Below are 12,441 nucleotides of genomic sequence, written 5' to 3'. Positions count from 1 at the left end.
CCCAATTTCTAACCTTCAAAATTTGATCTGTAACTTCCGATACTTGAGACTTGATGTAGTTACGGTCTGTAGCATTATCCAATTTGATGGTAAAGAAACCTCTACCTAATGGAATTAACTTACATTCCCTAGTTAATTTCCATTGATTTCTAAGAATTATTGCAGCATCAACAAATTTGATCTTCTGTAAATTTAATCTACCAATTAAAGAAAAACGCCATGGATCTAAGCTTTTCTCAAATAGTTCATCAGGTAATTCAATCGAAGGAATTTTCATTCCTTCTACTGAAGAAATATTGTCAGACTCAGAGTTCGTTTTAGATCCCATTTTACGAAGTAAAACACCTGAGTTAAAACCAATTAATTCCAGAAAACATGATGAATGATGTAAGATTCAACAAAATCACCTGAAATTAATGCTTGGTTGACCAGAAATCAAAGAACAATTAAGAGAAATTTTCCGAGTCCAACACCGATTCCGTCGCCGAGTCCACTTGTGATTTTGGTGAAGATAATATTTCATACTTGATTTAGAAATGTCCTACTTGTGTATTCCATCTCTCCATCCTACCTGATCTTTTTGAATTCTTCATCACTGATTCAATTGGTATTTTTGTTAGCACCCTTATTTTGTGTGCTTGAAAATATATGCGAAGTTTAAATGAGGCGTACACTAATGCTAAATTAGCTTCTCAATCTTTGAATAATTCCTCTCTGCAGCATTAAATGTTTTGCTGATGTAATAAATGGGCTTTTCCACTCCTGCGTTTGTTCGCAATAACACAGCGCTTAAAGCATGTGATGTTGTCGCAAGATAGATCAATAGTTCTTCTCCTGGTTCTTCCTTTTGTAAAATAAATGTATTCATAAGGTGCTCTTTGATCCCTTGAAAAGCTTTTTCACATTTATCAGTCCATTTGAATTTCGCACCCTTCTTGAGTATATTGAAAAAATGTTTACATTTGTCTGATGATCGCGAAATGAATCTTCCTAGCGAAGCTAAAAGTCCGTTCAATTTTTGTACATCCTCTATCGTTGCTGGTGTTGGCATGTCACGAACTGCTTGTACCTTTTCTGGATCAACTTGTATTCCTTCTTTTGATATAATGTAGCCTAAAATTTTTCCCGATGCAACCCCAAAAATGCATTTTTCAGGGTTCAGTTTAATGTTATGATGCCGCATCTGTTCAAAAATCTCCCTCAAATCTTGTACATGATCTTTGGCTTCTTTACTCTTCACCAACATGTCATCCACGTACACCTCTAATGTTTTGTGTATCCATTTCACGAACACCTTCTCTACCATTCTTTGATACGTTGCTCCTGCATTTCGCAAACCAAACGGCATTTTTGTATAACAGTATAAACCTCTTGGAGCGAAAAAAGCAGTATGCTCTTGATCTTCTTCAGCGAGGGGGATTTGGTTATAACCTTTGTACCCATCTAAAGAAGACACTCTATCATTTCCCGCTGCTGATTCAACCATTTGAGGAATATCCGGCAATGGAAAACTATCTTTAGGCCAAGCCTTGTTTAAATCAGTGAAATCTATGCAAATTCTTATCCCTTTATTTTTCTTTGGAACAACAACCATGTTTGCTGTCCACTCTGGGTATGTAGCTTCTCTTATAATTCCCGCCTCAAGCATTTTCTGTAATTCTTCTTCTATTTGAGGATGGTAGGTCGTTGCGATTTTTCTTATTCTCTGTTTAAATGGTCTCACATTCTTGTTAATCTCCAACTTATGACATGCAATTGATGGATCTATTCCAGGTATCTCATCCATGCTCCCCGCGAAAATATCTTTATATTCTCGCAAAAGATTGACAGTTCTTTCTTCCTCTTCTGCATCCATCTTGGTTCCAATCCTCAGTATTAGGGGTTCTTCCATAGTCCCAACATTTACTTCTTTTGTTGGTTATGCCGCAGTGTAACTGGCCTTGGGTTCTCCCATTGTTGTTGGCTCTTTTATCATCTTCGCAGGTCCATCTCCTTCCTCCTAAATTTCGCTGGGTATTCCTTTACCTTCTTTTGCTCTTATCATGTACACTCTAAATTCTTCCTCTTTCTTTGCCTCCTTTGCTATTTTTCTGCGAAATTGTCGCTTTTTTGCTCATCCTTCATAATGTTTTACTTCAATTTGATAACATAATTTCGCATTGTCAATATCTCCTCTAATTTCACCTACTCTATTTGGCATGGGGAACCTGATGCATTGATGCAACGTTGATGCTACAGCTTTAATTGCGTGTATCCATGGCCTCCCCAACAACATGTTATATGGTGATTCCATATCCACTACGCATAGTGTTACTTGTGTTTCGATCTCTCCTAGCGGAATTCACACCACTATTTCTCCTTTAGGTTTTGTTGTAGATTTTCCAAAGCCATGAACAAGATATGTTGAATAAGACATTTCTTCATCTTTGAATCCCATTCCTTTGAACGCATGATAGAATATTATATCCACTGAACTTCCTGTATCGACTAAAGTTCTGTTCAATATCCATTCTTTCGTGGTTTTTGTTGTTGTCCCCTTCTCTTTTCGTGTAATAGGTACTGTAATAACCAATGGAGATGTGTGGCTCAAATTTTCTTTTGGCATTTCTGTTGCCATGAATGTGATTTTTTGCTTTTCCCAATCTTTCAAGGGTGATGTTTTTTCTACCGCCATAACCTTCCTTCCTTCAAAATCTCGTTTATGTATCCTTCCTTTGATGTTTTCATGGAATTCATTAACCATTGTTTTTGTTATCATATTACACTCCAATCTTTTGTCATCTTCATTGACTCTAATAATCTTTCTTTTAACTGGTTCACTGATTTGTTTAATCATTTTCTTGATTTGAACAATCTCAACAACAATCTTCAGTCCCTGTTTCTAGCGCCATTATGTAGTTGCAGGAAATCCTACACTACACCCCTCACAAGATTTCATTAACATTTAACTCATTTTTGGATTAACAATCTTAATTTTATTGATGAATCTTTGAACAATCTTACAAGAAAAGATAAAGGAATCAAGAATAACCACTGCTCTAGATTTTCTCTCTCCTATTTACTTGCTTCTTACTCAAAAAAGATCTCTCTCCTTTTCTTTACAACTGAATGACTATTTATAGGGAAATACATAGTGGATGACAGCTAATCTGTCCTTTATTTTCGAATATGGCTTGCGACATTCTCGCAACCTTACAAATACCAATCTCGCAAACTTCCTTATTTTCGCAGGATCGTCACACTTTTCTCATGATTTGGCTGATGTCGTTTGTTATGTTGTTTCTGAAGTTGTTCTGCGACACTGTCGTGTTGTGTTGTTAATAATTTCGCTGAGACATTATTGCTGCGAGATTCTGATCCTACACATATTATGAATAAAATAGCTTGCAATAACGTATTTAATTAGTACCACCCTATCTTGAAAAGAAAGCATCCTACCCTTTTAAACCGCTAATTGTTCTTTAATCTTCTCAACAACATTGCTAATATGATGATATTTTACCGCTCCTGGCATAATCTTAACTCCCAAATACCTATCCGGAAAAGAAGTAACATCCATGCCAAGAAATTCAGAAATTGTATCCCTTCTACTCAAAGAACCCCATCCATAATAGAGTTTGCTCTTTTCCCTACTAACCGTTTGACCCGAAGCTCTTTGATACGAACCCAAAAGAGTCATCAAAATCCTCAAACTCTTCATGTTGCCTTTACAAAAAATCATAATGTCATCAGTAAAAAATAAATGAGTTGTTGCAATACCTTTACGAGAGACCATGGCAGTCATACTACCCTCCCGAAACAACTTCGTTATATTCCTGCTTAAGACATCCTCAATCAAAACAAAGATTAAAGGAGACAACGGATCACCCTGACGAAGACCCTTATCAATACTGAAGAAACCCTCCGGACTACCATTCACAAGGACAGAGATTCTATCCGATTTCAAAATCTGTAAAATCCAGGTGCACCAAAATCTGTACCATCATTCTAGCAGATATGATGGTAGATGATACGCCGAACCTGCATATTATGTTTTCCCAAATAAATTTTTAGACATGTACTGCTTCAGTTCGTACCAAAGCTACCGCTTCCACCCATTTGGTAAAATAGTCAGTTGCCACCAACAAATACTTGACGTCCCCAGGTGCAGTAGGAAATGAACCTACGATGTCCAATCCCCACATATTGAAGGGCCAAGGGCTCATAACAAGGTGCAACTCATTTGCTGTCCTTTTTAGAAGTGGACCATGTAGTTGACATGGCACGCATTTCTTGGCGTATTCCTTTGCGTCCCTTTGCATGTAAGGCCAAAAGTATCCCTGAGATAAGAGTTTGTGTGCTAAGCTCCTTCCACTTGAATGATTTCTGCAACATCCCTCATGTGCTTCAGTCATCAACTGTTTTCCTACATCTGGAGTGACACAACGCAGATATGGCTCCATTGCAATTGGTTTTTTGTAGAGTTCACCTTCGATCAATACGTACCTCCATGCACTTTTTGATATTCTGGAAGTTCTTGAGCTTGATGGTAACGAATATATGGCAATCTCCAAATGCACTTTTTGATATTCATATTTTTTCATTCTTTTAGAGAGGCAAATTTTGCAGCTGATGCAATGGCAAAGCGTGGTTGTTTACTAGAGGACGGGGTTGGTTTTCACTTTGAAGGTCGACCAGTTTTTTTAAGTTCTATTGAGTTTCCAAATGTAATTTATTATCGTTTTAAATAGGTTTTAGGAGTTTTTTAGGGGTTTCTCTGATCCCTTTTCTCCTTCACCTATCTTGTAAATATCTTTTTTTTCTATATATTTTCTTGACTTAGCAAAAAAAAAAAAAAAAGGCAATCTCCAGTCTTCGATATCCATGGGATCACTCTCTTCTTCTTCCGGTGAATTATCTTGCATAGATTCACCAACTTCATTGTTGCATATAAGATTTGTTGTAGAAGAACCTTCCTGAATGCTTGGAAATTCCTGGAATTCGACAAAGATATACCTTGCGGTATCAGACTCCACAACTGACGACAAGTATGCAAGTGCATCCGCATGTCTATACTCCACCCTCGGTTTTTGCTCGATGTTGAAAACGTCGAACTTCTTTGCCAATTCGGTTATACATTCGAGATAAGATGATAATTTTTCATTCTTCGCCTTATATGACCCAGTAAATTGATGTTCCACTATCATTGAGTCGGTTATCAGTTTCACTCTTCGCGCCCCCAGGTGTAATGCAGTTTTTCAGCCAAATATTGTTGTTTCGTACTCGTCTTGATTGTTGGAGGCTGAGAATCCTAGACGGATATCCTTTTCCATCTGAAACCCGTCTGGAGAGACCAATATACATCCAACTCCAGCTCCGTTGGTGTTTGCCGACCCGTCGGTGTATAACTTCCATAATCTTTCTCCGTCTTCTGGTAACTCTGATGGATCCACAAAATTAGTCGGTGCATCTCTTTCGTTCGAGAATTTTTTGACTGTTTTAGAATACTCCCATGGTAGAGGAAGCGGGTTTCCTTCTACTTCTTGTAGAATTTCATCGTCGGTGGTCGACTCTGATGATAGAATATCATCTACAGGAAAATCTGCCATCAATGACGCTAGTGCATATCCTTTCTCGGCTGTTCTTGGCTCATAGGTGATCCCGTAAGCGCCGAGGTAGGTTTCCCACGTAACAAGCCTGCTTGAATCATCTACTTCAGCAAGCACTTTTCGTAATGGGTACTTTGTGTATACCACAATCTGTCGTCCTCCTCCGAAGTAAGGTTTTAGACGTTTTGCCGCCTGTACCAGTGCCAGTGATATCTTCTCCATCTTTGAGTACCTTGTCTCCGCCTCCTTTAGAGATTTACTAACGAAGTAGACAGGTTTCTCATGAAGTTCTCGTATGAAAAAAACCGCACTTACAGCGTAATCGCTTGCAGCGAGGTATATATAAATGGTTTGACCCGTTCTTGGAATTTAAAGAACTGGAGGTGAAGTTAAATACCTTTTGATTTCACTAAAAGCGCGCTTACAATCTTCGTTCCATCCAAAACTTTCCGCCTTCTTTAAGATTTGGAAAATCGGCTTGAACTTATCCGAAGCTCGAGATATGGATCATTGAGAGCAGCCAACCTCCCGGTAAGCTTTTGCACTTCTTTCTTGTTTTTTGGTGATGGCATATCGAGTATCGCCCTGATATGCTCTGGGTTTGCTTCAATTCCTCTCTGTGTCATCATGTAACCAAGAAACTTCCCGTACGTGAGCCCAAATGAGCACTTAGTTGGGTTTAACTTCATTCCATACTGCCTCAGACGTTCGAATGTTTTCTTGAGGTCTAGGAGATGAAACAACTTTTGTTCAGACTTTACCACCATATCATCGATTTATACCTTTATAGTCTTGCCTATTATATCTTTGAACATTTCGTTCACCAGAAGCTTATAGGTTGCTCCAGCATTCTTTAGACAAAATGGCATGACAACATAGCACTAGATTCCTTTATCGATAATGAATGCAGTGTGTTCTTGATCATCTTTATATAATGGTATCTGATTATAACCAAAATACCCATCCATAAAAGACAACCGTTCATATCCAGACGTGGCATCGACCAAATCTAGGATTCTGGGCAACGGATAAAGATCACTTGGACATGCTTTATTCAAGATTCGTGAAATAAATACACACCCTTAATTTACCGTTTTTCTTTGGTACCGCAACAATATTTTCTAGCCATTTAGGGTACCGCACTGGCCTGATGATGCATACTTCAAGCATCGTTTTTATCTCCTCTGCCACATTCGCTTTATGTTCCGGAGCCATCTTGCGTTGTTTTTGCCTCACTGGTTTATAATTCTCTCGAATATCTAGTCGATGACAGGCAACGGTAGGGTCGATTCCTGACATGTCTTTCAAGCTCCAAGCGAATACATCTTTGTTCTCTTTTAAAAGAGAAATCATATTTTCACGTTCATCTTCTGGCAGTTCTGCTCCTATGTAGGTACCTCTATCAGCCTTTTGATAGCCGGTGGCCCTTCTTTCCCTTTCTCCTGATAGGTTAGAGGGAAATTCTGTGGTTGCTATAACTTCTTCTCGACTTGGAGTATCTCACAACCTTTCACTTCTGACTTCCGGTATTCCTCCATTGCGCTTTCATGACACTTGTGTGATGCCACTTGATCTCTTCTGACCTTCACTACCCTGGCTGGTGTGACAAATTTTAAACATTGATGGACTGTGGAAGTTATTACCTCCATAGAATTGATCCAATCACGACCGAGTATCGCATTATAAGGCGCACGATAATCAAGTAGTGAGAAATATTGCATGACCGTTTTTCCTCCTACAGTGGTTGGCAAATTGACCCTTCCAATTGCAGTCATAGTTTCGCCACTGAACCCGACAATCAGATTGTCGTCTGCTTCAACTTGCCCTTTGTTTAGATTCATTGAGGAGTATGCTCCAGAAAAAATGACGCTTATTGAGCTCCCAGTGTCAATCAAGACACGTCGCACCTTGTACATTCCGATGAGGGCAAGAATCGCAATCACATCATTATGTGGACGATAAACTCCGTTGAAGTCAGCATTTGTAAATGATATCTCGGTTTTCCCCTCTTCCAGAGTTTCAGTGCCTATCAGATTGACATAATCCACTTTGTTCGAGATTCTCCAATCTTGTATTTGTCGTATCTTCAGGTGCGTTGCGTTCTCATGAGCTTTTCTTGAAGCATAATCGATTTTTGCATGGCTTACTAATATTTCTTGTAGATTCAGTGCGTTGATACGCGATGGATCCTTCTTCACGTACTGTTGGAGCTTTCCTTCATCGATCATTTTCTGGACTTCGGACGCCAGCGTTCGACAAGTGTCTATGGTATGTCCATGGTCGTTGTGATTAGCACAAAATTTGCTTTTACTATCTTCGAATAACGGTCTTGGGATAGGGAGCGAATCTCTGATTTTCTTGTGGAGTTCTCCCAGTCCAATGTTAAGACTTGGATACCTCACTCCCTCTCTCCTTTGACCTTTTTTAGACTCATTTGCTTCTTCACTTCGACCCTTCGAGCTTTCACGATCTTTCTTCTTGGCTCCTTCATCCGGATGGTGTCTCACCTTATATGGCATCTCCGCTGTCCCTTTCGTCCGTGACAAATTTGCTTTTTTTTCTTTTTTCGCCCTTGCATATCTATCTGATCTTGCATATAGTTCTTTGAGGTTTCCTAATGGTTGTACAGTTAATAAATTGAATATACCGAATTCGTCATAAGGCGAGGCATTTTTGTATGCTTCAATGATGAGCCCAGCATCGACCGCGCCGACTTTTCCAACTTCTTGACGAAATCGTCGGTTAAATCCGCCAGACTTTCATTTGTTTCTTGATGTAATCCAAATAGGTGACTGCTACCTTTTTTGCTTCCCAGGTTGATCTTCTATTGCTCGAAAAAAGCATCTGACAACATCCCGAAGTCTGCAATTGAGTTTGACGCCAATTGTGAGAACCAAGTCAAAGCTTTACCTGTCAGTGTTAAAGGAAAAGTTCTGCATAACAACTCATCGCTGTATCCCCACAGACTCATTGAAGCTTGGAATTGTTAGACATATTCTACCGGATTTTCGCTCTTTCCGTCAAATAGTTCCTTGAACTGGGGTTTGCACAAAGTTTGCTGGTGGGCAGAATCATCTTATTTCCTCAACGAAAGGCGAGTTCATTGATCTTTTCATTTCTAACACTTGTAGCTTTTCTTCTGTGGACTGTTTTTGAGCTAACATTTGCTCGATCATTTCACTTAGATTTCTCTTATTGAGTTCCTTAATTTGTCAAAGATGGATACAAGTGTGTTGAAGGCTTTGGAAGAAGATAGCGTTCCTTGGTTTGCTAGGCAAAGATGGATGGAAGTTAAAGGTTTATATGGTTCAATTCGTTTTGAACATTCTTTTAGAGAGGCAAATTTTGCAGCTGATGCAATGGCAAAGCGTGGTTGTTTATTAGAGGATGGGGTTGGTTTTCACTTTGATGGTCGACCAGTTTTTTTAAGTTCTATTGAGTTTCCAAATGTAATTTATTATCGTTTTAAATAGGTTTTAGGAGTTTTTTAGGGGTTTCTCTGATCCCTTTTCTCCTTCACCTATCTTGTAAATATATTTTTTATCAATTTATTTTCTTGACTTAGCAAAAAAAAAAAAAAAAAAAAAACCTTAATTTGTGACGAATCTCCTTCAGTTTCACGATGGATTCGTTCATTTCTGACTAACTCCTTGTTCTTCCTCGAATTTGCTTTCTTCGAGCGGGGTTTTCATCATAACACTCCTTCCTTTTTTGCCCGTTGAGGTACTCCTTTCTTCTTCGATCGTTGAGGTACTGATCTCTTTCACGCCTATTGTTCTGCCAGTTGCTTGGTCCAGATTGCCGCTCCGCTTCTTCGATGAAGCGATTGCTTTCGTAGCGGTGATTCGGCCCTCGATCCTTAGTAGTTTGCCTTTCGGGTGATCTATGTCTCCTGTCACGATCACTCCGCCCCTGTCGTGATCGCCAACTCTCATGTGAAGGTCGTGCATGTCGGTGCGGAGTGACACTTTCTGAATGTTGGGTACTACCAGTTTGTGGTCTCTTTTCCAGGGACACTTTCATTAGTCTGTTTTCTTTTTCTAACTCTTGCAATCTTTCTCGCAGAGTCAAATCTACGGGTGTTTCCACTGCCCTATCTTCTTGCACAATACGCGAGGCCAAACAAAGGCCCCTATTGGCGAGGGAGTTCGGACGCGAGTTTAGCATATTTTTTTGGGGTTGGTTACCACCCCTTGGAGATACATTAGGATTGGCAGTATCACTTAAAGGTGGAGTTGAGATACGTACCCATCGATTTCCTTTGCTTATCCCCTGGGGATAAGTTCTTGCTGAAGGGCACCTTGATGCTGTTGTTGCTGGCGACGTTTCAATTCCTTCCTGAAATGGGTGATCGACGCCGCTATGATTCCTTTGGACTCTGGTGTCGATGTTGTCATTCCCATCATTTTGATTTGCCTGTGATGTTGCCATGAATCTTGATCTGTTTTTTTTTGTTGAATCCTTCTCTTCTCTGCCCCACGGTGGGCGCAAAAATATGTTGTAGCAAAAGTGTTTTTGAAAGAGCCCTCGAGATTCGTGTATGAAGATGGAATTTAAGCCGTTAGATGACTCAGCAGTATCCCTCGTGATGCACTCTTGGTAGATGAAGAGATTTTGCTACTTGTTGAATCAGCTCCTTATCTTCGCTAATTGTTGGTAGGTGAAAGTGGTGGTGGTGGTGGTGGGGGGGGGGGGGGGGGGGGTACCTGCAAAGACACTCCGATGCCTCAATGAGTAAGAGCTCTAAGCAGGTTTTTATGGAGAGAGAAGGATTAAAAATCTGTACCTCTCTGGTTGAAATTCCTCTTCTATTTATAGGTAGTGGAGAAATTGTATCCAGTCCAGTTTCCGTCAAGATACATTTTGACTATGTATCTGGACAAAATGCACTCCAGGTTCATCCTAGTCAAAACTGATTTCCTTATTTTTAGGATCCATAACCTCTAGGTTATACATGGCCTTCTTCTGTTTTCCCCCTTTTTCTGAGGATCTGTAACCTCCAGGGTTTGAACATACTTGGTCTTTAACTGATCCCTCCTTTTTCTGGGGATCAACAACCTCCTGGTTTTGAATATACATGGTCTTTAACTGATTCCTCCTTTTTCTGGGGGTCAGTAACTTCTAGGGTTTGAATGTTTACCTGGTCCTTAGAAGCTAAAAAATTAAGTTAGTAGCTTCCAATGGGCTTAGACATCAACCCATGAACCAAACAAATTTCTTACTTGGGCTGAAGAGTGGTTAAGCCCCCTCAACAAGTAAATGGGTTGAAGAATTGTTTAGCCCACTTAACGTAAATGGGTTGAGGAGTTGTTTAGCCCACTTAATGTGAATGGTCCAAACAGTCATGTTTGTCAGGTGATCCATCTCCATGTTCTTGTCCTGAATACTGCTCTTCTTGGTTGGAGGCAATTTGTCCCAGATGTTCAGATTATGTTCAATGGGGATGGACATCATTCAGGTTTTCCTCTTAGCATCCATGGATTGAGGGTTACTTTGAATAAAAACATATTTAAGTTTAATCTCCTTTTTTATTCTTTCCCAAAGCAGCTTCTTCTGATTATTGAATTCTTCATTAATTTGATCTTGAATATCAGTTAAAGAGGGTATTGAATTGTAAGGATTGGGTAGGTTGAGAGAGATTTTAAGTAAAATACCTTCATGGTTGATGATAATTTCATTCCCATGTTCAGTATGTTGAGTTTGCATCCTAGCAGCTACTTTGATGTTGGTACCCTTTCTCTTTTGATTTTTATCCCTAGCTTTGTAACTTTTCAGAATTTTTCTGTATTTCTTTTGACAAGCAAGGGCCTCAGGATTTTGAGTTGGGATATTATCAGTAATGGGGTCTTGAAGTACTGCTTTAAAGATGATGTAAGCTTCAGAGCCATCAAGTTTTTCAGTGTTGTTTTTTATGATAATTTTCCTTTAAGCTAGTCTCATCCTAGTAGCAAGTTCTCCAACAACATCTTTATCTCAGTAAGACGTTTTCTTGATAATAGGTGTAGGAGTTTTGGGTGAGGTATTAAAATTGGTGGGGTTAAAGAGTGAGTTTTGTTGCTGAGAGGACCATGGTGATCAAGGATTCTGCAAACTTTGCAGAAGGCAATGCCATTCAAAGCATAAGCAAATTCCAGCCAGTGGGAGATAGTTGGTGTCTCATAAGCATCTATACCAAACTTTAAAGCTCTGGTAATATCAATAGTTAAGAGGATCTCAAGATTCTTCTTGTCTTCATCTCTACCATAAGCTCTTTTCGCTTCTTGGAAGATACCAGCAGGTTTGAGAATGTTACTGATATTAGGTATGATATGTCTAGGAATTCTCTTAACTAGTACCCAAATCTCGACAGCATACAAATTGGATTTATCAATAAAATCAGGTCATGATGGAGGTACTTCAGTTAAAACAATAAGTTTGTTGAATATACCTCTAGTTCCTCCTTGTCTGAAGACTCTATAATCTTCAATACTACCAAGCCTGATGGAATAATAGTTTATTCACTTCTTCCATAAAGCAACCTCAGCATCCCTTCTAAGTTCCCTGTTGGAGTTGATGAATCTAGAGATGGTTATGGTTTCATGAGAGATTTTACTGCAAAGACTTCCAATAAAGACCCGTTTCCAGTTCACTTGTTTTTTTCGGTAGGATGTTTTCAGAGTTTATGAAGACTTTTCAAAATAAGTATTTAGGGATATTTAGAGAAGAATTCATTCGCTCAACCAGGTTGTCAACTGATTCATTTGGTTTGGTACCAGAAGTGGAGGCCATGGGATCTTTGGTTGAGATATACATGGTAAGGGTGATGGTAGTGGTAATTGTGGTGAAGACAGTGTTATTTAGAATGAGGGAGTAA

General features: G+C 39.3%; 1 protein-coding gene across 1 annotated transcript; it reads right to left on the bottom strand.

The window, feature by feature from the left end:
• Positions 1 to 7,060: 7,060 nt before the first annotated feature.
• On the bottom strand, positions 7,061 to 8,107 carry LOC113327586. Its single transcript, XM_026574763.1, has one exon. The coding sequence runs from the start codon at positions 8,105 to 8,107 to the stop codon at positions 7,061 to 7,063; it is 1,047 nt and encodes a 348-aa protein (XP_026430548.1).
• Between the last annotated feature and the right edge of the window lie 4,334 nt (positions 8,108 to 12,441).

Source organism: Papaver somniferum, unplaced genomic scaffold, assembly GCF_003573695.1.
Source record: "Papaver somniferum cultivar HN1 unplaced genomic scaffold, ASM357369v1 unplaced-scaffold_104, whole genome shotgun sequence".
Lineage (NCBI taxonomy): Eukaryota > Viridiplantae > Streptophyta > Magnoliopsida > Ranunculales > Papaveraceae > Papaver > Papaver somniferum.
The sequence above is the reverse complement of the archived record's forward strand: the minus strand, read 5'-3'. Positions and strand labels throughout refer to the sequence as shown.

Bases quoted from the DNA above. Each gene is read 5' to 3' on its own strand.
- LOC113327586 (XM_026574763.1), bottom strand. From the start codon at position 8,107: ATGCCATATAAGGTGAGACACCATCCGGATGAAGGAGCCAAGAAGAAA.